Below are 26,444 nucleotides of genomic sequence, written 5' to 3'. Positions count from 1 at the left end.
CGGTGCCGGGTCATGGGAGGAGGTCGGGTGAGGTCAGATGGGAGGAGCCAGCCTCTGGTCATGACAGCATCCATTATTCTGTGTCCTGTGCTCTGCAGCAACACAGTAGAAGTTTATTCTCTTTTCTGCGTGGCAGCCCTTAGCTAGTAAAAGACACTGTCGTGCCTCCCCTTCAGCTTCTATTTTCCATGCTGAACACTCACTTAATTCCATCAACAATTTGGCCTTTTTATAACAGTAATCTCCCTATTGGCCCCTGGAAAACTCAGCGAATTTGTAGCTTGGGCTTAGTGGTTCTGCAGGACTTGGTCTTGACTTTCCCTCTGCAGTATCCCACTCTTCTGCCTGACCTTTTGTCCTGGTTTGTCTCAGTGTCTTACCGCATTGTGTCTTTTTGGAAGGAAGGTGGACTCTAAAGAGAGAGATTTAAAAACCAATTACTGGGGGCCGGCCCGGTGGCGCAAGCGGTTAAGGGCGCGTGCTCTGCTGCGGCGGCCCAGGGTTCGCTGGCTCGGATCCCAGGTGCGCGCCGACACACTGCTTGTCAGGTCATGCTGTGGCAGCGTCCCCTATAAAGTAGAGGAAGACGGGCACAGATGTGAGCCCAGCACCAGTCTTCCTGAGCAAAAAGAGGAGGATTGGCAAATGTTAGCTCAGGGCTGATCTCACACACACACAAAAAAACCCAATTACCTTTCACGGGGACCACATACCCAACAGTCTCTCTTAAAATCTTGCCTTCTGACCTCTTGTGTGGAAACCTAAGCAACTTTCTGTGAACCTCTCCTGGTGCTTTTGTGTAGTCAGTTTTTTGGCAATGTTGATTAAAAGTGTACTCTGTGCCAGGCGCTGTTCCAGGACGCAGACACAAATGAACGTCTCGCCTTTCCCCTCTGTGGGAAGTGATGTTTGAGTTGAAGCCTAAAGTGTGAGAAGAGCTGGTGGAAGAGCGTTTTGGTCTCAGGGAACAGCAAACACCAAGGCCCAGGGTCAGGCTGGGCTTTGGAACATTCAAGGAGCTGGAAGGTGGCCGAGGTGGCTGTGGGGAACTGGGTGGGGTGCACTGTTTTGAAATGAGGTCGGAAAGGAAGGCCTGAGCCAGCCCAGGGGGTGGGGCATGCTGTCGCCCAAGTTATTCTAGGTGTCAGGGAAACCATGGAAGGGCTCTAGGCAGGAGAATAACAGTCTGAGCAATGTTTCAGAGCTCACTCGGGTTCTCTGTGTAGACTTAATTGGAGACAAGCAGGAGGGGACCAGTGTGGAGGCTACTGCACAAGTCCCAGGAACGGGCATGGAGGCTGGCACCTGGGTGGTCGTCATGAAGAAGAGAAGGGGAGGTGGAGGGAGACGTAATTTGGAGACAGAAAGGACAGGCTGGATAATGGATTGGCTATAGGAGACGGGGAAGAAAGGAATAAAAACAGATTTCTGTGCTCTTGGCTACAGCAACTGGATAGGCGTTTAACTAAGACAGGAAGCCGTTTAACTAAGACAGGAAGACGAGGTTTGAGGTCTAGACATCAGGAGTTCTGTTTTGAGCATACTGAGTTTGACACCTGTTAGGTGGCCAAGTGGGAATCACACTGAGGAGTAATGTGTACAGGTCTGGAACCCAGAAAAGAGGTCTCGGCCAGCAATGAATGTTAGGTCATCAGATGCAGGTGACATTGAGACCCCTGACACTGGATGAGTTCACCAAGGGAGAGTGTTAGTCATTCAACTTTGAAAAATCCTTACCAAGTCTCTGCTATGTGTCAGGTACCCTTGTCAATCTGGAGAGACAGCTGTGAACAAGGGAAAACAGATCTCTAATCTTAGGGGGCTCACATTCCTGTGGGGGAGACACGTTAAATACATATATTCTAGATTGTTCAGTAGTAATAAATCAGTACGGAGCTAGCAAGAAGGGAGCATGGGACATGGGGTCTGTTTTAGGGAAGGCTCCTCTGAGGTGGGGACCTGAGCATATTCCTAAAGGAGGGAGGGAAGGAGCCATGAGAAGACCTTGGAGAGAAGACCTCAAGGCAGAGGCACCACATATGCCGAGAGATTGAGGGTTTGAGGAGCAGCAAGGCCAGATGTGTGTGGAGGAGAGGAGGAGGTCAAGGGAGGCCCCCATCTTGTAGGCTTTGTGAGCCCTGCTCAGGGGGCTGCTTTATTCTAGTGCCATCAACAGTCATGAGAAGCTTTGACCGGGGAATCACTCTTGCTGCTGTTTAGAGGGAGTTAAGAGTGGCAGCTTGAGGACGCCAGCCAGGGGTTCCCAGGTGATCCAGGTGAGAGGTAGTGGAGCTCACACCAGAGTGGGGTGGTGGGAATGCTTTGAAGGCAGAGCTGACAGGTTTGCTGCCACATTGGCTCTGGGGTGTGAGAGAAATATTAGTCAGAGATTTGCATCCTGAGTAGTTGGGTAAGTGGGGATGCCATTTATTGACATAGAGAAGCCTAGGGGAGGAGATAAAACAGTCTGATGGGGACAGGTAGCATCCTCTTCCTCCAGGTGGAGAGCTGGAGTGGCAGGTGGAGGGCGAGTGTGCATCTCAGGGAAGTGATTGGGGCTGGGGCTGTGCATTTGGGAGCCGTTAGCCTTTAGACAGTATTTAAAGCTCTGGGACAGACAAGCTCACAAAGGGAATGAGTGTAATTAGAGAAGAGGGAGCCTCATCTTCTAGGCATTCCATTGTTTACCTGTCAGGAAGAGGAAGAAACATCAGAAGAGACGGGGAGTTGGAGGAGGCTCAGGGGAGTGAGGAGTTGGAGGCCACGTGGAGCAGATGTCTCGGGGGGCCATCAGCTGTCTCAGAGCTGCTGATGGGCCCCGAGAGATGGGCTGAGATGGACCTTTGGATTTGGCAACATGGGGGCCACGTGTGACCTCCCTCATGAGAACAGAACCAAGGGATTGGAGGGGCTAAAGGAGAAGGAGTGGACAATGAGTGTAGACAACTTTTTGGAGGACTTTTTTGTAAAAGGGAACACAGAACTAGGGGCTGCCTAGAGTGGATGTGTGGTCTGGTGAGTTTTCTAAAGATGGACAGTGTGGCAGCACACTGGGTGGATGGCGTGGGCCAGTGGAGAGAACAAAATAGTGGTGCAGGTCGTTGCATCCATGGAGCCCTCTAGCGGGCGACATCAGAAGACAGGTTGTCCTGAATAAGGCCAGGGATGTTCTCTCCGTGGGGAAGGAGAGTGCGGGTGCAGGTGCAGGCAGGTGGGTAGACTCGGTGGTAGAAGATGAGGTAGTCCTCTTCTGATCAAGTCTGGGAACCTCTTAAGATTGACAAAACAATATATATGGTACTCCCAGAAAATCTCAGACCCCAGCATCCCCAAAGTTGTGTTATATCTTTGTTCTCCTCTGTGTTTATGTTGTATTATTGTACGTGTCAGAACCCTCCCCATTCCTCTCGCCACGTCTCCTGCAGTCCCGTCGTCAGGGACGTCCTGTGTCAGCAGCACCTGCAAGTTGCAGTCCGTGCTGGGTGTGGAGGTGTGGGGCCCGCACCCGTCAGAGCCAGCACCATCAGGAACTGTGTCCCTGTCACGCCTGTTTGATGGCCTGAGGCATTTGGCTGTTGACATTATTGTCCGGGCTTCTTTGGCTCATTCCCCACATTCATCTTGGACTTTCATTTTCCCGTTTTGGGCTCCCTGTCAGCGCCCAGCATTTCAGCTCTGTGGCCAAGTCAGGGTTTTAGGACAACTTACACTTGGCTCTAGCTAGTTCTCCCGGTGTAACTGCCTTCTCCTGACCCAGGAGCCACAGGTTTCAGCAGTTCCTTGGAGCCGCCCACCAGGACCCTGCTCAGCACGTTCCTTTCCCCAGAATGCCTGTTCCCCTTTTCTCAACCCGGTAGTAATCCATTCAATGTCCAAGTTCTAGCCTTCTATGCCCAGTCAAAATGTGTCCCCTTGGTCTGTAGTCCTCGAGCAGCTCTGTGAGCCTCAGATACAGCACCTCCTAGATGCTGTGTGATTGTCCATGCAATGTTGTCTGCAGTGTGTTATAAGACAGGGCCAGGGTTTATTGTTTATGTTGCCACAGCACCAAATAGTGTCTTCCACAATGTAGGAACTCCCGAAATGTTCATTACAGTGACTGCTTTAGTTACCTAAGGTGAGCAAATCAAAATGGAAGTGACGGGCCGGCCTGGTGGTGTAGTGGTTAAGTTCTTGCATTCCACTTCAGCGGCCCGGGGTTTGCCGGTTTGGATCCTGGGCGTGGACCTACGCACCACTCATCAAGCCATGCGGAGGCAGCATCCCACATAGAGCAACTAGAAGGATGTATAGCTATGACGTACAACTATCTACTGGGGCTTTGGGGATAGAAAATGAAAAAGGAGGAAGGTTAGCAACAGATGTTAGCTCAGGGCCAATCTTCCTCAAAAAAAGACGACTTTAATAAAAAAAAAATGGAAGTGACAAGAGTTTTGTAAGAGGCTCTATAAATAGAAAGAAAACAGACATAAAAATTGGATCACCAAATAGAAACTGATCGACAGGAAAGGTAGGAGGAAGCGGTTATGGGCTGCCCTGCGAGAGTTTCTTTGGGTCTGTCTATGTAGAGAACCTTTCCAGAAAAAAATCCCCCAAAGGCAGTAATCAGACACGATGCTGATTACAGAGTTGTCCATGAACGATCTAAAGTATGTGTGTCAGAGCATTCTTGGTTAGTCTAACAATCCTTGTTTCAAAGCTGAATCTGATATACAATATCCTCCTTGGACCCTATCCAGAGGGATTTAGTTACTGAGGAACCAGAGGGACCTAGTCAGATAACTGACGTGCAGAGGAACGTCCAAACACCTTTATCTGCATCACTGTGTGGGCTGGGCCGTGGGGACAGCCCCTCAGGGGTTGGGTGTGCTGCTATGTGCAGTGAGGGTGAGGAGGGAGGCGTAGCACACATGATGAACACGCGATGGTGACACGGGCAGAATTAGAGGCAGCTCCCAGCTGTGAGCACCTGTAGCCTCCTGCATGGCAGTTAGGCATTTGTGGGGACTTTCAGTGTCACAAGCATTGCCTTTTGTGCCTTCATAGATGACCTCATTTAATCCTCACTTCAGCCTTTGAGGTGGGAATTACTATCCCTGGTTTACAAATTAGGAAACTGAGATCCAGAAAGGTTACACATCACATAGCTATTAAATGTCAGAGCTGAAAATTGAGCCAAAGTCTTGATCTAAAGCCAGTACTCTTTCTACTGTTCATGATCAGAGGAATATTTTGGAGAGAGAATCAGCAGGACTTAGGGTTGAACTGAAACTGTTAAAATTTGAACTCTGGTAGAAGTCAGCGAGTTGGCAAAGAACCATGAGAATGGAACCATGAGAATGCATGAATTGCTGATGACAGCAGAGATTGGTGTGATGATATGGAAAAAAGTTTGAAATTGTCTTCCAAACTTGAATATGCTCTTACTCAACAACCCAGCAATTACCCAACAACCCAACAGTTTCACTCTTGAAGTATTCTTTTTTTTTTTTTTTTTTTAAAGATTTTATTTATTTTTTGCCCCCAAAGCCCCAGTAGATAGTTGTATGTCACAGCTGCACACCCTTCTAGTTGCTGTATGTGGGACTCGGCCTCAGGCTGGACAGAGAAGTGGTGCCTCGATGCGCACCCGGGATCCGAACCCGGGCCACCAGCATCGCAGCGCGCGCACTTAACCACCAAGCCACAGGGCCGGCCCATCTTGAAGTATTCTTGACAAATTCTTACACTTGTGTGCTAGGAGGTTATGCGTAACTTCATAACACTGTTGTTCAAAATATAGTCATGTGGGATGAAGGAAACAGATTAGTAGTTCCTGGAGGGAAGGGGGTTGGGGGTGGGTGAAAGGGGTAAAGGGACACATATGTATGGTGACAGACGATAATTAGACTACTGGGGGTGAGCACAGTGAAGTCTGTGCAGAAACTGATAAACAATAATGTACACCCAAAATTACACAATGTTGTAAACCGTTATGATTCTCAATAAAATTACTGGGAAAAAAAAATAAAATAAATGAATAAATGAAAACCAAACAAAAAACCAATACTGCATTCTGTACACAATAAATATTTCTTCATTATAAAAGAAAAAAATACAGTCATGTGCTGCATAATGACCTTTTGGTTAACAACAGACCATATGTATGGGGGTGGTCCCGTAAGATTAGTACCATATAGTCAGGTGTGTAGTAGGCTGTACCATCTAGGTTTGTGTATAAGTATACTCTATGATGTTTGCACAACGACGAAATTGCCTAACGATGCATTTCTCAGAATGTAGCCCCATTGTTAAGTGACACATGACTATAGTAAAAAAAAAAAAAAAAAAAAGTGGTACTAATTCAAACCATCAACAAGAGAGTGAATTAATAAATTGTGGAATACACTTTAACAGTGAAAATGAATGAGCTACAGCTTCTTTTTTATCAATAAGAATAAATCTTAGAAATGTAATTTTTTTTGTGTCTGTGAGAAAGATTAGCCCTGAGCTAACATCCGTTGCCAATCCTCCTCTTTTTTTGCTGAGGAAGACTGGCCCTGGGCTAACATCTGCACCCATCTTCCTGTACTTTATATGGGACGCCACCACAGCATGGCTTGACAAGCAGTGCATTGGTCCGCGCCCAGGATCCAAACCTGCAAACGAACCCTGGGCCGCTGCAGCGGAGCACACAAACTTAACTGCTACGCCACTGGGCTAGCTTCAGAAATATAATGTTAAAACCAAGTTGCAAAAGTATACAAATAGCATCATACTGTTTTTTTATACAAATGAAAGACAATACTAAAGTTTGTCGTCTTTAGGGATGCATAGATGTGTGGTCAAACTATCCATAAAAGCAAGGGAATGATAAACACAAAATTCAGTCTAGTGGTCACACCTGGGGACCGGAGGGGACAGGAATGTTTAGGAGCATGAGAGAGCATCAGCGATGTTGCTAGTGATTTATTCTAAGTTGAAGGATGGGTTCCTGGGTGTACATTTCATTATTACCAAGCCTGAGGACCAGAAGGGAAATTGGTGCCTCTGATGAGTTCAGAGAAATTCTGAAAGGGCTGCATCAATTCTAGACGTAAAGCCTCATTCACTGGGATGATGGAGTGAGCATGGCAATCAGGCACTAGGAACAACAGAATTTCAGAGTAGGGAGAGGATGGTCAGACCTAGGTTTATCACCTTCTGCCTCACCTTCTTTCCTCTTCTCTAAAACAGGATTTCTAATATTTGCCTCACAGAGTTGTGAGGATGAAACGAGAGTGAAGATAAAGTGCTGGGTGCAGCTCGAGCCGCAGTGATTACGCAGTAAATGGTTGCTGTGAAATCGGAACATGTGCACACTTATGAGCATGTTGTAGGAAGTGTTAAGACAGTGCCCTTGTCCTCTGTGGGCACAGGGATGATAGTGTGGTTCAATTCACAGTTAGCAAAAAAACAAACTATAGAAGAGGGTTTGAAAAAAAAATCAATCTCGTTTAGGCTCAGCCAAAAAATTCTTGTTATAGTTAATATCAGAACTTGACAACTGTATCATTTTAAATCAGTCCATGCCTGGTTTTTTCTTTTTCTTTCTTTTTTTATTCTAATTTCAGCACTGGGAAATTTGGGGCTTGTTTTATACCAGGACTTTGTAAGCAAAGCGATCTAACCCTGTACGCATCACGGCCTGGGCTCCGGCTGTGGAAGGCTGACGTCCATGGGACTGTTCAAGCCACATTTATCTTAAAGGATGTCTTTGCTGGAGGAGTCAAGCCTTTCGAACTGTACCCGCGCCTGGAGTCCTCTGACAGGGGAAGTTGCAGCTTACCCGAGAAACACCTGGGGCTTGTTTCATGTTTCTTTCAAGAAGGCTGGGTGTTGAGTTGGAATGAATACAGTATCTACCTTCTAGACACCATCAATCAGGTGAGTGAAGTGATTGCACCGCATCCTTGGTTTCTAAAATGAAGAGCATATTTACGGACTCTTCTGCTTCAGTTCTCTCAGGATAGAAGGAACAGTATCGATTCTAATGCTTCCCTTTTTCCATTGGGCCACTCAAGGAAATCAAATGGAGGTTTGGTAGTTTTGTAGATTTGAAAAAATATTTAGTTTAGATACTCATAGTCCTGTCCCCTGCCAATAAATTATGTGTGTTTTTTTGTATTTAAGCACAAAAGTAAACTTGTTCTTTTTTTTTTGTGAGGAAGATCAGCCCTGAGCTAACATCCGTGCTAATCCTCCTCTTTTTGCTGAGGAAGACCGGCCCTGAGCTAACATCTATTGCCAATCCTCCTCCTTTTTTTTTTTCCCTTTTTCTCCCCAAAGCCCCAGTAGATAGTTGTATGTCATAATTGCACATCCTTCTAGTTGCTGCATGTGGGACGCGGCCTCAACATGGCCAGATAAGCGGTGTGTCGGTGCGCGCCTGGGATCCGAACCCGGGCCGCCAGCAGCGGAGCGTGCGCACTTAACTGCTAAGCCACGGGGCCGGCCCCCAAACTTGCTTTTTATAGTCTGTTTGGATGTTTTTTCTGACCAAATTAGTGTGAGCGTAATAAATGAAAACTTGAACGTGACAGAAACTGTGACACAATCCCTCCCTGAGGCTGTCCCAGGACTGCGCTACACAGGACAGGAGTCTCTTTCTCCAGCTTTCATTCTGCCCTGTTCTTTTACCCTGGTTTCCGCCACCCGAGTGGAGCCACGTTATGTTGCCGTTTGTTTTTTTCCGCTCGATGTATCTTGGCCAACTTTCCAGGATCATTAAGTCATTGTAGGAAGCAATTTCTGTTTAAATCAGGATGATACAGACTATTACCGTGGGAGTTGGATACAGTTTTCAGTTTCTCCCTGTCTTAGGAGCAGAGCTTTTGCTCTTTGGTGAATAACCTCCTGACTTCCCATTCCCACCCCAACCCTGCTCACGTTTCTCCTCCTGGAAGCCAGCAGGCCTCTGACAGACACCTTTTTCTTTCCTAAGCAGAGTTTCACTACAGAAGTTAAAGGTTTTCTGATTTGGTGTGTGTCACCAGAAAATGAAATTTGTCTGCACCTCATTGAAGCCTTTTTAATTATTATTATCAGCCATGCCTGGTAATACTGGTTTGGTAGAAAGAAAACTGACCCGAGAAGGCAGAGCCAGGGTAGACCTCCTTTTCCTGGAAGATTCTCACCTGGTTCTGCTTCTGGCCAGGAGCTTCTCGTTGCCTGGCTTGGCCTCCTCACCTGGAACATGGGGAGGGAGTGGGTTGGGTTGGGGGGGTCACCAAGGTACCTTTCAGCCTTCAGTTTGTTTCTTAAGGAACATTTTGAAAGAAACTTTTGTATTCTTCCCCAATTATAGAGAACTTAACTTTTCCTTTTCCTCTGTAGTCTTTGAACCTAATGTGCAGTTATTAATTAGCAGGGTCAAGATACTTTGTAATTGTGCATCAGTCCCTCTCTTCTGAGCACTTACCCAGGACTTTGTCCAATAGGTATAATTAACTTCATTTTATAGGTGGAGAAATGGAGACAAAGGGACTGCCCACGAGCAGATGTGGCTGCCATCAAAGTCTGAACATGGCAACATGATTGGCAGCTTTCAAATGAATGTCATGTTTCTAGCTGTTCATCAGGATTATTTAAGAATTAAGAAAGAACTTAGACCTTTCTTCTCTTCTACAATGAACTGGATTTTTATTTGCACTGTTGCCTGAAAAGCAAGAATTTTTAAAATCAGCGTCGACTCGGGATGTCCTGTGTTTTATTTGCCATCTGCTTTCGCGTGACATGAAGGGAATCCTTGGTCCCTTCATTTGTTCACTCAGAACCATGAATTGCAGTGCATGCTAGTCTCTCCCACAGGAGTACACACAGTAGGGGATCTAGACCTGTAAGCACATTATTCCAGCCCAGGAGTGACGTGCCACACGGGTTTGTATAAAGTGCTGTGAGCTATGAGGAGGCGTGGGCATTGCCAAGGAGGGCAAGCTCGTCAGGGGACACTTCCCAAGGAGGTGGCATCCGAATTGAGTTGGAACTCTCCCAGCGAGCGAGGGACAGGAAAAGAATTCGAGCAGAGGGCATGACGTTCTGGAGGAGAAGGGCTGGGGTTTGGACTGGTTGTTGGATGCACCTGAAGTAGGGAGGAGGGCAGTTGTGTGAGGCTGATGGGCAGGTCCTGCAGGGAGGATGAGCTCTTATAGGGAGGGGGGAGCAAGGCGCCGGGACAGTGCAGAGAGGGGCCTGGGTTGTGGGGGAACTGTTCGCTCAGTCATGTAAATTTACTGGCAGCTTACACGACTCCCAGTCACATATCTGTCAGATATTACCTAACTTGAGGTTGAATTACTCTAAAAAGTTTCAGAAAGTTGTCATAACAGCACAGTCATCATTTGACTCCTTTGGATTCCTACACATGTGTGTATACTTTGAACTATTACTATTGCCTGGTTTTGTGATTTTTTTTTTTTTTTTTTTGGACAGGCCACAATTGCTGGTTTGGAAGGATCAGGTGATATCGTGTCTGTTTCCTGCACAGAAAATGAAATATTTTTCTTAAAGGGAGACAGAAACATTATAAGAATTTCAAGCAGGCCCGAAGGACTAGGGTCAATAGGTTTGTATCTGTTATAAATGTCCTGTGTGTATGTAATTGCAGTTTATAATTTATAAAACTTATCATTATTTTGCTAGTTAAATGATTGTAGCTTTATTTAAACAAGAAGATATATGGAGAGTTTCCTATGGTTCTTAAAATGCTATTTACAGTACTTTTCTTGAAGGTTGCCTACTTTAAGGCTTACGTCAGACAGGGTCTCACATTTGGTAGAGTTGCTTCCCTGGGTCTGGAAGATGCAGAGGTTGGGTGAGTAGGAGGGAGAACTCAGCACCCACTTGACTGATCTCTGACACTGAGACAGCATGTGGGATTAATGCTCCAAAAGACATACATTTGCATAAGATTTTAGAACATTTAAATCTGTCATCTGGGACATGTCTTTTACCCTTAACACAGTTCTTCCTTGTGGTATTGATTATTCTTTGTGCTTTGGACTTTTTTTTGTAATTCGTATAAGTCCCAATTCTAATGAGCAAAGACTCTTCATATGTATTCTCGTGTACGTACCCACGTACTTTATATATTTGAGGCTCATCAGTGAACTTGTTCCTTACGGTGACGACAACAGCAGTACGGGCCCCTCCCACCCTCCTTCTCCCCCTCCTCACTATGTTCCAGAGACTGGGCTGAGCACTTAACATTCGTGTTCTTTCTTTTCTTTTTGGTGAGGAAGATTGGCCCTGAGCTAACATCTGCCAATACTCCTCTCTTTTTGCTGAGGAAGACTGGCCCTGGGCTAACATCCGTGCGCATCTTCCTCTACTTTATATGGGACGCCGCCACAGCATGGCTTGCCAAGTGGTGTGTCAGTGCGTGCCCGGGATCTGAACCGGCAAGCCCCAGGCCACTGCAGCAGAGCATGCGCACTTAACCGCTTGTGCCACCGGGCCGTCCCCAACATTCGTGTTCTTATAAAATCCTCAGAACAACCCCATATGGAAGGTGCTGATCCTCTAGGTGAGGAAACTGAGGCTTGGCACGGTGCAGTGACTCGCCCACAGACACCACTGCTGCAATGCATGAGCAGCACACCTGGGGCAGCTGTCTGGCCCCAGAGTCCCTGCATTTGTCTGGCCTCTTAAGTTCACAGAGCAGTTTCACAGGCATCCGGTTTGACTCTCGTGACAAACCTGTGGCAAACGTGACCTGTGGGTCTCCCTGCCACCGCGTTTCCCCATCCAGGCCATCTTCCTCCCCGGGGTTGGAATGGCCTCGTCCCTTCCTTGCTCGCTGTGCTCTTCTTGCCACCATTAATGGGGTGGTGTGCAGGGCACCTCCAGTCCACTGCTGCTGGCTCCCCCGTCTCGGCTCCCACTACCACCCACTCCCCCAGCGCACTAGAGGAGTCCAGACACTACACGTATGGCTGCTCCCAAACATAGCCTGCCTTTGTTGGGGCGGTGCCCTCTCCCCCCCATGCCTCTCCCCTCCTCTGCACCCTCCCACTCGTCATTAAGATCCAGTTCAGGTGTCCCTGCATTTTTGATACTTTTCCCGAGTGCCTGAGTTAAGTCAGTCTCTCCTTCTCCTCGCTGAGTTCCTGGGGACCTTTTTTCCTACTGCTGTTCTGACTTCAGAGTCATTTACTTACCATTTACCTTACCCTCACAGAAGAATCCATTGTTTTGGTTGCGAGGATCTTGTGACTCACCTTTTTGGCCCTAACAGCACATGGTATGTAGAGGACCCTCAGTACGTGTTTGTTAATCAGTGGCATCCCCGTTTTACAGATTAGAAAACTGAGGATGGCATAGTGAGTGACAAGCCCCAAATCACCGTTCAGATTTCTGCTTCAGCCGATACCTCTCCTGCCTCACTAAGTTAGTCACTGGGGGACCCTTTGCCGTAGCTGTGGGCCCGCTGCTGGTTCCCTGGGGTCTCCTGGCCACAGGGGCATCTTCACTGTTATTTCTACTCTGATCAGCATTATCTAATGTCTGAGTAAATGCAAGAGAGGGAGCGGGGGTCCTGGACAGGGATGCAAACCTCAGGGCCTGCAGAGGAAATGGAGTGCCCTGCCCTGGAGCACAGGCAGCTGCCGGACACTCGTGCTGATGCGCAGACGCGGCTGCACGAGACAGAACTATAGCTTTTTGTCTTTTTGTAATGTTAGAATACAAGGTGTAGCTAATAGGAAAATATAAAAAGTCTCACATTACCCGGATTTTTAGCACTTGAAAAGATAAAAATGTAATCAAGCTATCTTGATCCTAAATTTATAATCTCTTAAGAGATGGAGAGAAAAGGGGTGAATTATCTCTTAAGTCACAGAGAGCAAGTTGGGATGAATATCGTTCCAGAATCATAATTTTTATAGAAAGGGAATAAGCTCGGACTCCTCACTTTATGAGCTGGGGACCTTACCAGTGTAATCAAGGGGTAGTGCAGCTTACAGAAGAGAAGTGACGTGGAGCCACGAGGCTCAGCTCCAGACCACTGCTGTTCGGTAGAACTTTCTGCAGTGATGAAAGTGCTCTGTATCTATGCTGTCCGGGAGGTGGCCACTGTCCACACGTGGCTGCTGAGTACTTGAAATGTGGCGAGTGCAACTGAGGAACTGAATTTTAAATTTTGTTTCATTTCAATTAATTTGAATTTAAATAGCTACATGGTTAGTGGCTACAGTATTGCACAGCACAGCTCTAGACCAAGATCTGCTATTAGCTTCTGTAATCTTCAAGTCACTTCCTTCCCCTGGGCTTCACTCTTGTAGTGCCCAGTGTGCGCTCCGGAGCCTACAGTCTGCACCTGACCACCCGTGGTAGAGAGCAGGAATTCCCGTCTATCTGGTTGATGGCCATGTCTCAGCACCTAGAGCAGTGTCTGGCACACAGTAGGTACTCAGTAACAAAAGGATGGCCAAATGAATCAAAATGGTCCATAGTCCTGTGTTGATGGTACTGTGGCTAGAACCATTCTGGCCCTGGTGACCTTCTGGTGTCATATTGAGAGAAGGACGAGCCCACAGAGGTGGGGACAGAGCAAGGCACTCGACATTCCCCTGCCCGATCCTCACTCTGCTCTCTACTTGCATCGGATGCTGACTACTTTGATGAACTTCTCTGTCTGGAGTTTGTTCTAGTGGAAAATTACCTTTGCTTCCTTGAACTTCGAAAAATTTAATTATAGGAACACAAACATTTTTCAAATGCTCTATGAGTAATATTAAAGTATATTCAAGGCATAGGATAAATATGAGATGTCACTAAGCCCTTTTTTAATAGACAGGCATCTCTCCTTTATAAATTTTCAATTTGTGAATTGAAGTGAGAAATGCTCTGTACTTAGTGTTATTCCCTTACTGTTGAGTTATTTACAAAAGGCAGCTGTGGTGAATTATTTTACTGAGCTTCCTGGAGAAGAAAAACCATTTGTTGGACTCTTTTGTGCGTTTCTCTTAATTCTGCTAGTTTCTCTGAATTTAGCAGGCTGGTATTTAGGGCCAGCAGACCTGAACAAGAGCACATCCACGTTCTCTTGGATAACCGGTAGTAAAACTGAGCTCTTCTTTCTCAGTGCGACACACTCTGGAGATGTCAGGATGTACAGAGCAAGTCCGTGTGCAGTATGTGGAGAAGCCATTGGGGGCCACCGTTTCTGAGACGAGGCTCAGAGGCTCTTCCGTGGCCAGTTCCATGGCCAGCGAACCGAGGAGCAGGAGCAGCTCGCTCAACTCCACCGACAGCAGCTCTGGGCTCCAGGCAGCCCCGGAGCTGAGCAAGGGCAGCCAGCCCACCTCGCAGAGATTCAGTGTGATCAGCTCGGAAGACTTTGACCAGGAGCTCATTGTGAAGCCTCTCAAAGTGAAAAAGAAGAGGAGGAAGAAGAAGACAGGTACCATCTACAGCAAAGCACCACTGATTCCTTCTGCTCACGTTGGGGCAGTTTTACCAAACTCTTTGGGAATGCTGCTTCTCACTAAATGACCGCTTGCCCGTTCATTGAAAAGCAGAGAAGGTCTTCAGAAAGCGAATGTATTCCTTCTGCAGGGGAGTTTTACTGTGAAATATTTTATACGTTATACATGCACATGTAAAGCATCTTTGTAGGGTTTAAATAATAATATAACATACACTTGTGTACTTACTGCCCTGCTTAATGGATCTGGGTTTTATACCTTTCAGTATATAAATAATAATTTGGGTTTATTCGTGTATACCATTTATTTTCCATACCAGATTTTATAAACCTGGATGGAAAGTCATAGAAATAGATTTACACTGGTATCTAGATGGATCATGAGATTTAACATTGATTTTTTTAACTTTTTACTCCTTGGTGCCTATTAAGCTTCTCTAGCTAAAGATCACTGCAATATTGAAAGAATGTTATCAGATTCCTAAGCTTTTTAATAGTTTTAAAAAATTCGTCTGTGATCCATTTGTTACCTTGTTTTTCTTAGTTAACATTTCTTGAGTGAGGCCTCAGAGCCGTTCGGTGTGTATGTGGATTTGCATCCATTAAAAACATCCCTGCATTGGGATAATTTGTACTTAAGAGATTTATTTATTCTTCACTAATTAAAAATCCTTCATTTAACATGTATTTTTTAAGCCAAAATTTTGTTTTTTAATTAATGTCTTCCTCTTTATGTAGACTCATATCTCATTTTAAACATTCTTATTTTAAATTAGAAGGTGGAAGCAGGAGCGCCTGCCACAGTTCCCTTGAGTCGACTCCCTGCTGTGAGTTTCCTGGTGACAGTCCCCAGTCCTTGAACACAGACCTGCTGTCCATGACCTCAAGTTTGGGCAGCATCGTGGATCGGTTAAGCACAGAGTCTCCCGACCACGAGAGCAACCTCATTGGAGAGGTGAATGGTGTCCTGCAGGGAAATAATGACCCTGAAGCATTTAGTGTCCTGGAGGTGCCTGAACCAGTCCCTGACTTACTGAATAAAGAAAACGACAGTAGAACTGAAATCCCACAGTGTAACCAAGCAAGCAAGACGAAGTTGCACAATGGAGTGTTGAGTTCACCCTTGCAAGCGAGGGAAGACGTGGAAGGTAGTGATGTCATAGAACTCGAAGAGGATCCTTGTCCTGTGGATGATGGACTGAATAGCAGACAGTCACCCTGCCAAGAACAGGCCAGCTCTGCTGAGGCCCAGGAGGTGGGAGGCATGGAGCCTGATGACCCCCAAAGCACTTTCTCTGAAGCCCCCTTCTTAGACTCACTCCCAGTGCCTTCCAGCCTCAGCTGGGCCCCCAGTGCTGAGCAGTGGCTGCTGGGAACCAGAGCTGATGAAGGCAGCCCTGAGGAGCTCAGCAAAGAGCAGGGCTTCCTAACGCACACGGACGCCCCTGACCACCTCGGCTCAAATCTCTGGCATGCTGTCACTGATGATGACACAGGCCAGAAAGCCATGGCCACTTCCGAATGTGACTTGGGGGATGTGGGGGGACGACCGACTCCCCCTGTCTCTACCCTGGCGGCCAGCACCCACGAGCATCCCCTCGAGCAGCCCTCCCGGGACCAGGTGCTGACGTCCAGTGACGATGAGGACATCTATGCGCATGGGCTGCCCTCTTCATGCTCGGAGACGAGCGTGACAGAGCTCGGAGGTAGTCGCTCCCTGCAGGACCTGAGCCAGCCAGGCACAGATGACACCGGGTTACTAAAGTCAGATCAGGTATGCGGCTTCTTTCTTGAGGGAAATCATTGGCAAACTGATTATTTTGCTTTTTATGGAAAGAAATTACGTTCCTACTGTGAAACCTGTAGGCCATATGTTTTGAAGTCTGGGTTTGGGGGTGATTTCTGGCACAGGGACCTTGAATGGCTTGGACTCCTGCTGACCTGTCATCCCCTGCTCAGTAACCCACTTTACCAACAAAAGTAGCATCTCGCTGTTTATTCTGACCTAGCAAGGCCGGCCCAGCACAGGCAGTTAGTGTTAGTCGTCTCAGAGAAGGGCTGAATTGGTCTGGGGACCATTCAGAAAACCAGTGGGCAGAGGACCGTCCACTCATGGAGAGGAGAAGGCTCTGAGCTGGTGGGACTTAGGGACTCTCCTACCCTCCTCCTCAGACAGGCATCTCTGAGGAACTGGCAGCAAGAAACTGGCCGTTTCCAGACTGCTGTCTCCTTGGCTCCAAACAGCGGCACCCAGGCTCCCCTCTAGGCTGTGTAGAAACCAGGTTTGGGGTGTTCAGTGTCCTGTGGGTCCACCCAGCCCGTGCAATTGAGATGGTTATTAACTGTTCTTGGTCATTTTCTATAAAGTGATTTTTAAAAAGTATTTGCTTTCCTTAGCAAGTAATTATTAGATATATTGGTTTCAAGACTAACCGTGTATTGTAACTTTTCCTACTAAGTAGATGTGAGGTGGGGATTGTGAATGTGAACTTACAGCCACGTGTGCTTTCCCCAAGTGTACCACTGAGTTGTCTCAGTGCTAATAATGGGTGACATTTGGGCAGGTCTCCCCGTGTGCCAGGCACCGTGCTAAGCACTTTACAAGTTTAACTCATGTACTTCTCTAAAAAGAAAACAAGCCATGAAAAAGGTCCTGTTGGGGTCTCCGTTTTACAGAGGAGGAGATTGAGACTCAGACAGTTAAATGGCTTGCACAGGTCACATAGCAAGTGAAGGGCAAGGCTGGCCCCAGGACCCTCCCCACGACCTCTGTGCTGTCCTGCCTCAAAAGTGAAATGTACTCCTTACTTGTTTTGAGACAAAATGCCAAAAGCTTAGACCCTTCACTCGGTCTTTGCTGCATCCATCCTTTCTTGAGTACCTTCGGCTGCCAGGCTCTGTGTTTGGTGCTGGGGATACCACAGTGCACGTGACAGCCAGTCGTGGATCTTAGAGTCTCGGGGCAGCCAGACACGTGTGAGATCATCTCGGTTGAGTGAGACTCTGGCGATGGTGATGAGCAAAGTGCAGGACTGTAGGAGCCACAGCAGGGTGCCCGCCTGGTGACGGCATCAGCTGGGCAAGCCGCGTCTGGAGTGGGCTATTGGGATTCTAGGCCAGAGCTTTAGAGGAGCCCTGCGCCAGGTGAGACGGAACCCGGCACTTTGAGGGCCTCTCCCCACCTTCACGTTCCCCCCTCATCCCCCTCCAGATAGCTAGAAAACCAAGAAATTTGGTGGGGTTTTCAGGGGGTTGATAAGGCTTGTCATGGTGAACAGGGCAAGATTAAGAAGGGGTGGGCCCCATTCTCTTTGAAGCACTTCGCTCCATATGTGGGTAATTGTGCAAATACATTGATTGCTTTTGCAGTTTTAGAAAACTGTTAAAGTACAAAGACTTTATTTAGCTTTGATTTTTTTTTTTAAAGAATCCTAGCAACTCAACCTTAGTCTACAAAGTTCAGTCAGGCAGAGCATCTTGGCCACATTTCCATCAGCCACATGATGTGCCACGTGTCCGATGATTGGAAAAGAGCTTGAAAAAATCTGTGAAAAAACGATAGTGGTAGTGCTGCTTCCTAATCTCTAATGCTTAGATGTGCAAAACGTCGATTTGCATGCACGTGTTCAGGAACACACCTCTTTGTGTAAAGTGAGGTATACCTGTGGAATAAAACCAGATCCTGTTAACGTAAGCACTTTGTTAGGAAGGATGTTGTAATATGACCAGGTGTTATCCAGCGCTGTTATGGGGTTTTTGTAGAACAGCTTCCATTTCAGAATGCTTCTATTGAAGCATGTCCAGAGATAGTGGAGGCCGGTTTCTGTGTGGCTTCTCCGAGATCCTTTCAGCTCTATGATATTAATGATCTCCTGCACCCTCTTCTTGTTGACAGCAGTACGACAAATGCAGCTGTGTCCCCTGCCACCGAACTCACCAGGCTCTGTCCTTGTTAGTTTGCAGAAAGCTGGATGGGCTACTCTGGCCCCGGCTATGGCATACTCAGCCTGGCGGTCTCCGAGAAGTACATTTGGTGCCTGGACTACAAAGGTGGCCTGTTCTGCAGTGCGCTGCCCGGCGCTGGCCTGCGCTGGCAGAAGTTTGAAGATGCCGTCCAGCAGGTGGCAGTCTCGCCTTCAGGTTCGCCTCCCCGGCTCCCTGCTTCCTGCCCTGAGGTGTAGACGGTTTAGCGCACAGCAACCCTGCAACAACTCCAGTCTGTTCAACAGACTTGCCATTTCTGGCAGGTTTGAGAGGCAAAGAACTTGAATTACTTCAGTTGACATCAATTAATAAATAGTGTAAATGGATGTTCAGTTTGAGTTTTTGGTTTTTTATTAATTACAGTGGTAACACATGAAGATATTTTTGTAAGCTATACAAATAGCTTGAATTTTGAGGGTTTTTGTTTTTGAGATATTAACGTACATTATATATACATATTATATATATAACATAACATATATATTATATATAACATAACGTTATAAGTTATCCTTATAAAATAAAATGTGTTTCTTTTTGTTTTTTGTGAGGAGATCAGCCCTGAGCTAACATCTGCCAATCCTCCTCTTTTTTTTTGCCGAGGAAGACTGGCCCTGGGCTAACATCCATGCCCGTCTTCCTCCACTTTATATGGGACGCCGCCACAGCATGGCTTGCCAAGCAGTGCATCAGTGCGCGCCCGGGATCCGAACTGGCGAACCCCGGGCCGCTGCAGCGGAGCACGCGCACTTAACCGCTTGTGCCACCCGCCCGGCCCCTAAAATGTGTTTCTATATTTCTTAGTGTTGCTTTAAAGCAACTGAGTTAACAAAGGCCCATGGATATGATGGATATGTTCAGATTATTTGGTTCCTTTTTAGAAATTATTTTTTAATGAGCTATGTATATGCTTTGGGTGAATAATCTACTCCCTGACTGTAAAAAGAAAATGCATTCATTCTTTCATGCCATGATTAGGCCATTTTTAGTGAATTGGAGGAGATGTTTCTTTAATGAGGTTCTGCTAGGCTGAAATACCTCCTTTATCTGCACGGGATCATTTGCTTGTCTGTTTTGTCATACTCTTGGCCACTTCTCCTATTGGGAGGCGTGGGTAGGTAGAACGGAAGAATTTATGTGTTTTTGCCTTGTAGTAACTGGTTTGTTGTTAGGACACCGGAATAGAAATCAGACAAAACTGCATCTGTGACCTCAGCCTGGTCCTCTGTGGCTGCTGTGCTTTGAGGTGGCTTTCCCTCAGCTCTCCCTGGTCTTCGTCACTATTTAAAACACTAGTTTGTTCAGAGGTGCTTTGTTTTATCTCTTTGCTTGTTTGAAAAATATTTTTCCTTAGCAGCTGACTGAGATAATCTCTTTCATTAGCTGACATTGTATAATTGTGCATTTTAGTTCTTATTTTCTGCCATTTACCTTTGGGTTCATCTCCCCGGCCATTTAGAAACTTTGATTCTTTCCTGATTATATTAATTCCTTTGTGTTTCCCAACCAGTCAGTCCCTTGTTGCTCTGATAGAACTCTGACTCCACCAGATTGGTGTTCTCGGCTGAGATGTCCTTCAGGGCCCGCGTGTTCAGCGGGCGCCAGAGCCCTTGTGCCCCGGGGCATTCAGGGTGGGCCTCGGCTTAGCTGTCCATCTTGCTTTTCCTTTCTGACTTCAGCTCCTCATGCAGACACCCTAGTCCAGCCCATCTGTGCTCTAGGTGATTCTCTGGTGGTTTCTTACACTTGGCTGCCTGGCCTGTGCCACACCCTCCATCTGCATAGAGTGCCTTCCTGTCACCCTTCCTCCTTCCCTCCCCTTCTTCATCTCTATTTATCAGAATCCCTTGCTCAGTGAAAAAAGGACAGCCTAGATCAAATGCTTCCTTTTCATGCATCTTATCCATTTAGCTGGTCCAGAAGGGACCCCTCCCTTTGAGTCACTGTAGGACTTTTCAGCCTCTCTTAGGACACTAATTGTGCCTCATGATGTTAATTTGGGTGCTCATCTCGGCAGACCTAACAGAGTCGGCACTACTATTCCCTGTAATGAGCGCCTGTGATGTGTCCAGCTCTGAGTGCTGTGTCCTCACTTCCAGTCTCTCTAACAGCCCTGTAAGGTAGAGATGGTCCCCATTTCATGGATGAGGAAAGGAGGCTTGGAGATGTTAAGTGACATGACGCCTGCAGCCACACAGCTGGTCGGTGGTGGCCGAGGGTTCAGACCTCACTGCTGCAGGCTCTTTCCCCAGTTGGGTTAGAAGCAAAGGTTGAGGGTGCTTTAGAAATCTCTCTTCCCCACAGCACCCAGAATGAAGTTTTTTGTGTAACTAATTCTCAATATTTGTTAGACAGTGAATAGAATTTATTTCCACAGGAGCCCTCCTCTGGAAGATTGAACAGAAATCTAACCGAGCTTTCGCGTGTGGAAAAGTGACCATCAAGGGGAGGCGGCACTGGTACGAAGCTCTGCCGCAGGCAGTGTTTGTGGCCCTGAGCGATGACACGGCCTGGATCATCAGGACAAATGGAGACCTGTACCTGCAGACAGGTAACTGAAGGTGGTGCTCAGGTGCCGCCGGTTCTCATATAATTGCTTCTCACTGTCCCTTGCTTTGTTAGTGACACTCTTAGAACAATCATAATGAGTAAGAGGGTAAAAATCAATTTAAATTAAAACACTTCGGGAAAGAGAATATTTGCCTTTGGAACATATTAGCAGTTTCCTGCTACTGACTCAAAATCAAGCCAGGACAAATTTAGGGCAAGAATTAATAGGATTATTTAGTGAGATACAGAATCTTAGTCTCCTTATGGCTAACATTGCACATCATTTATCCTGCAATATCAGATCTCAAGAGGAAAGAATAACAGAGAAATGGCATTAGAATCATTTTTCCCTTTGGCTTATGGCTGGATTTTTTCAGCCAGGTCAAAGCCCTGCCTCTGTACACTTATTTACATGTGGGTCAGTAAAAAACAACGAGAAATAATTTGCTCTAAATAGCAGTTCGCCTTGTCCTAGGAAACTGTCCTGAGGGGAACCTTTAGCTGCTGGAAGAGACACAGTGGGACTTGTTTATTAAAAATAAACTGTAATGAGAGTCACTGTTTATGTACTGTCAGCAAAATGGAATATGAGTTTCCAAAAGCAATGTGATTTATCAGTATCTGGAAGGATCATTGGGCAGGAGCTCTTTTTTGGTTGTCAAGAGGCCGTATTGGATTTATGTAAAGATCAATCTTCTAACCATTTAATATTGCTGATTCCAAGAGAATGTTTTAATCTCTCTTATGAACTGTCCACCAGGGATGGTTCTCTGAGATTGAAAGCCCATGCACATCTGGCTCTCTCTCAGATGTGGGAGAGCTGGCACATCCTGGAAGCTCCTGCCTGGGCCCTGGGGGGCAGCCTTGCCAGCTTCTGGGTCATGTGCCAGCTCTGGTCTCTCCAGCCCAGTTCCTGTGTCTCCCTTCAAGTGAAAATAGCCCTGGAAAGGTGTCTGCACACCCATCTTCCAGGGGCATTGGAGTCTTGTTCCTGGTGGGGAAACAGGGTTCCTGACCTGGGGGTGAATAGTGGGTGAGCTCTTGACCCCTAGTGCCTTAGGAATCACCAGGGCAGTGGTTTCAGATGAGCCTGATCCCTCCTAGACCTCCTTAGAGGGTCTGGGGTTGGCCTGAGGGTTTGTCATGTAAGAAGTCACACAGATGGTTCCCACCTAATTGAGTGCAAGAAAATACAACCCACGGACTGTGCTACCGTAGGGTGATTTTTGTGATTAGCCGGGGAGCACATTTGAGTATGAGACCTAATTGTAGTCTGAGGCTGCTGAATGTGGGGTTTTAGCTAACAGCTGTTCTGCCAGCTCCCCTGGGAGTGGCCTTCAAGTTCATTAGACAGAGGCTGCAAGCAGGGAAAGAGCCCTGGACAGGGAGTTTGGAACAGCCTTGCTGGACCTCACCTTTCATCTCGGTGAGACCTGGACCTCACCTTTCATCTAGGAGATTCAGAATTTTCATTTTAGTGGTGGAACCCACCCCACTACCAGGTAAAAGCCAGGAGAGGGGAGCTGCTTTGTTGCAGCTCCTCTGCAGAGGATGGCTGGACGCCTCAGATCCCTGCCGGCCCCAGTGGCTGCTGAGCCCCCCTCTGCTCACTAGCAGGCTCTGAGGGGCACAGCCATACAGCACGGAAGGGCATCTCTGGCTGCGCTTGGCCTGGGCCCTCTTGGCTAAGGGTCTGGTTGCTCTCCTGCTCTGGGCTTTCAGAACGTCTCAAGCTTCTTTGGGACACCAGAGAATTCTGAATTCTTATTCCTTCAGTTTTCAAAGAGTATCTGAAAACACTTCAGATAGATGTTATATTTAAGCACAATTTAACCGTTTTATGTTGACTAAAACTTAAAAAGAAAAAGCACATATTACAAAAGAATATAGCAAAATAGCAAAAAAGAAAAATAAGCAAACAACAGAATAAAAATGAGGTGTGAAATCCTGATTGTGTGTCTTTGGGGGCTTCCTGTCTGTCTCCCTGGCAGGTCTCAGCGTGGATCGCCCCTGTGCCAGAGCTGTGAAAGTTGACTGTCCTTACCCACTGTCCCAGGTCACAGCCCGAAACAGCGTGGTGTGGGCCCTGACGGAACAGAGAGCCCTCCTGTACCGGGAGGGCGTGAGCAGCTTCTGTCCGGAAGGGGAGCAGTGGAAATGTGACATCGTCAGGTACCAGCAGGGAGGAGCAGAGACATCTTTGGCATCTTGTTTGTCCCACCCTCCATTCTTTGTCACCTTGACTCCGGTTAAGGCACCCTTGTGAGCCTTTCCTGGGCAGAGCTGGTCCCCTGAGGGTTCCCATGGTAATAGTGTTCTCTGGAATTGTCAGAGCCAGTTTCACAGCCTGACCGTGGAGATGCCCTAGCCTACCTGTGACCAGCAGACTGGACGTTGGCTTAGAGCTCAGTTATTAAAAATGCTGCTGCCCTCTTGTGTAACCTCGAGCATTATACGATCACGAGTCTCTCATAACAGTCTCTATTCAGAACTGCCCAGTGTCAGGTAGTTTCTGTTTAGAATCTCAGATGGTTTAGGGCCAAATATTTTTCTTTATTATCATCCTAGTCAATTGAAATTGATCTCTGAATTGTAATTTATTTGGGTTACTTTTCTACTATTCAAAATTTTAATTACAGAGTTACTATCAAATCATTTTGCTAATGTGAAATTATTAATAGTCCTTAGGAAAATTAGATTAGGATATTCTTGGTTTGAATTTAGCAGCCCAGTAAACTTGAGCAAGTACCTATTGTGAGCTAGAACTGAGCTGGGCTGGGTGTGCAAAGATGACTGAGCCACAGCCCTGCCCTCACAGAGCTCCCGGTCTGGTGGAGCCACGTAAACTGGCCAAGGCCAGTTAGTGTAGATGGCCCTAAACCAGAGAGTGGAGCACGCAGCACTGAGGGCCCCTCAGCGCCACCTACAGAGGTCAGGAAGGCGCCATGCAGAGTGGACCCATAGCTGAGCCTTGAAGCTGACAAGGACTTCACCAGACAGGTGGGAGGGAGAAGGGCATTGCCCACAGAGAGCACAGCGTCTGCCCAGCTGCAGCTGCCCAACACAGTCTGGCACATGGAGGCCATTTCCATTGCTCAGTGGGTGAAGGACGAAGAGGGGAGAGGGAGGTAGGTACTCAGGGCCTTGAATTCCATATGTGCCTACTCACTTTTTTCTTTCTCTATAATTCTGTGTCTTCAATATGTCTTTCAGAAGCTACCACACGTTTGAACAATATATATTGCACAGTAATTTAACTCAAAACTCAAGCTTCTTTCTCTGGAACTTGTGCGTAGTGTGTGTCGTCTCTTCTCCCAGGCCAAACCCACCCAGGAGACACTTGATCCTGGCAATCTTAGACACGCTGGGTGCTTTGATTGAGTGCTGACTCCCATGTTCTCTTCCTTGTTTTCAGTGAAAGGCAAGCTTTAGAACCTGTCTGTATAACTCTCGGGGACCAGCAGACCCTGTGGGCCCTGGACATCCGAGGAAACCTGTGGTTCAGAACTGGCATCGTTTCCAAGAAGCCCCAAGGAGATGATGACCATTGGTGGCAAGTAGGTGTTCAGCTCCAGGGCTGCGTGCCAGGGGGTCTCCCTGAGCTGGGGTTGTGCTCCCCCTTTATAGCCCTTCTGTCTTCCTTAAAGAGATTAGGGAGGGGCCAGCCCTGTGGCCGAGTGGTTCAAGTTCCATGCACTCTGCTTTGGTGGCCCGGGTTCGCAGGTTTGGATCCTGGGCATGGACCTACATCACTCACGAGCCATGCTATGGTAGCATCCCACAAAAAAAAAAAGAGGAAGATTGGCACAGATGTTAGCTCATAGCTAACCTTCCTCAAGTAAAAAAAAAAAAACAGGAAGATTGGCAAGAGATGTTAGTGCAGGGTGAATCTTCCTCAGCAAAAAAATAAATAAATAAAATGAAGGAAAATGAAAAAGAGAGATTGGGGAGATTGGATTAAATTAACAGTATTCACTTGTACTGTTTGATAAATTAGACTTCACTATATTTGAGTACATTAGAAACATCAAGGGCTTTTCATCATAGGAAGTAACTTGTAAAACTCTCTCTGCTTAAATATGCAGGCTCTGTTTATTTTATTTTTTTTTATTTTGGTGTTATTTAGAAATTTATCATTATATGCTAAATAAACCCAGTGATATCCGTTTGAAGACCTAGGTAATAATGACGTTTAATTCTGAACAAATGTGCTAAGAAAAGAGACTAGACAATACGTTTGAAAAACCCAACCTACAATTAAAATTCATCCCTCTCTGCTTGTTCCAGAGGCCTCTCAGTAAATGGTATTTCAACAAAGAAAGGAGGATTTTCCCCATGCTCCCAGAAAAGGAAACACTTTGAGATATAGGAGGGTACCATCAAGCTAATTATTCGTGACTTGGTCCCAGTATGGCCTAGAATGTGTTTTCAAAGGGGTGTCTACTTCCCCCTCTTTGGTACTGTTCAATGTGAATGTAGCTCCCACAGTCCCTCACTGTGGTGGTGAGGTTGTAGACACTCAGCGGCTGTGAATAGATGGCATCCCTTCAGGATCACGTCTCCTTTGGTTCAGGTTTTATTGTTGCCTCAGGCTTGCCTTGTTGAAGGCGGGTCTTCCATTGGCTGCTCTTAGGTCTTTCAGATGAGAATGTGGAAAACTAAGTTGCGTTTGTTCTTTGATGAATATGTATGTGTGTACACATGCCTCTAATTTGATATGCCAGATGCTATTTGAAAAGTTGTAAAGATGCTTTTAGGGGCCAGCTTGGTGGAGTAGTGGTTAAGTTCACACACTCCACTTCAGTGGCCCGTGGTTCGCAGGTTTGGATCCTGGGCATGGACCTACACACCGCTCATCAAGCCATGCTATGGCGTTGTCCCACAAACAAAATAGAGGAAGATTGGCAGGATGTTAGCTCAGGGCCAATCTTCCTCACCAAAAAAAAGAGCAGTTATACAGATGATTTTAGAGTACCTTCTCTGTTCTTTTAGCCATATTCTTTGGTTTTATATACATCCACACATTCATGTATGTATATGTACTAAATTCTGTTTTTAAGTAGCCTAAGGAAAACTAGTTATCATTTTATCATAATATTCAGAACATTATCTCTAGAGAAGTTTAATTTGACAGAATCATCATTGAGGTATTTGGAAGCAGAGTTATTTTAATTACTGTAACACTGATTTCTTTGTAGTGCTAGAGCCAGCATTGTGTTTGGCTGCTAAACCTTTTTTTTTCTTTTTTTAATTTGCATCCTGCTTATCTGCAAATCTTGGGTGCTGGGTCTGAGTCTGTCATAGACTTTCTGTGTGGCCTTGGTGTTGTGCACACCCCGAGGAAGGGCAGAGCTCCCTGAGCCAGCATACCGCAGCCTGCGTGTGAGTTCCCGGAGCTCCCTGCCCAGCGCTCTGTGGGCTCTGATAGAGACACCCAGCCAGGCTGGTGGAGCGCTCACTGAGCCTG

The 26,444-nt window shown here is 46.7% G+C and overlaps 1 protein-coding gene across 5 annotated transcripts in view; it reads left to right on the top strand.

Moving 5' to 3' along the window:
• Positions 1-26,444, top strand: part of TECPR2 (tectonin beta-propeller repeat containing 2) — a 104,253-nt gene that overhangs the window by 31,370 nt on the left and 46,439 nt on the right. For all 5 annotated transcript variants that reach the window (XM_004434274.3, XM_087447911.1, XM_087447909.1 and 2 more), the window contains 8 exons: positions 7,593-7,905; positions 10,450-10,582; positions 14,102-14,419; positions 15,220-16,217; positions 18,400-18,583; positions 20,805-20,978; positions 22,969-23,149; positions 24,393-24,534. In XM_004434274.3, the coding sequence (XP_004434331.1) occupies positions 7,593-7,905; positions 10,450-10,582; positions 14,102-14,419; positions 15,220-16,217; positions 18,400-18,583; positions 20,805-20,978; positions 22,969-23,149; positions 24,393-24,534 (2,443 nt within the window). The remainder of the gene's footprint in view (positions 1-7,592; positions 7,906-10,449; positions 10,583-14,101; positions 14,420-15,219; positions 16,218-18,399; positions 18,584-20,804; positions 20,979-22,968; positions 23,150-24,392; positions 24,535-26,444) is intronic.

Source organism: Ceratotherium simum, chromosome 24, assembly GCF_057802395.1.
Source record: "Ceratotherium simum simum isolate JZ-2026a chromosome 24, ASM5780239v1, whole genome shotgun sequence".
NCBI classification, from domain to species: Eukaryota; Metazoa; Chordata; class Mammalia; order Perissodactyla; family Rhinocerotidae; genus Ceratotherium; species Ceratotherium simum.
The sequence above is the reverse complement of the archived record's forward strand: the minus strand, read 5'-3'. Positions and strand labels throughout refer to the sequence as shown.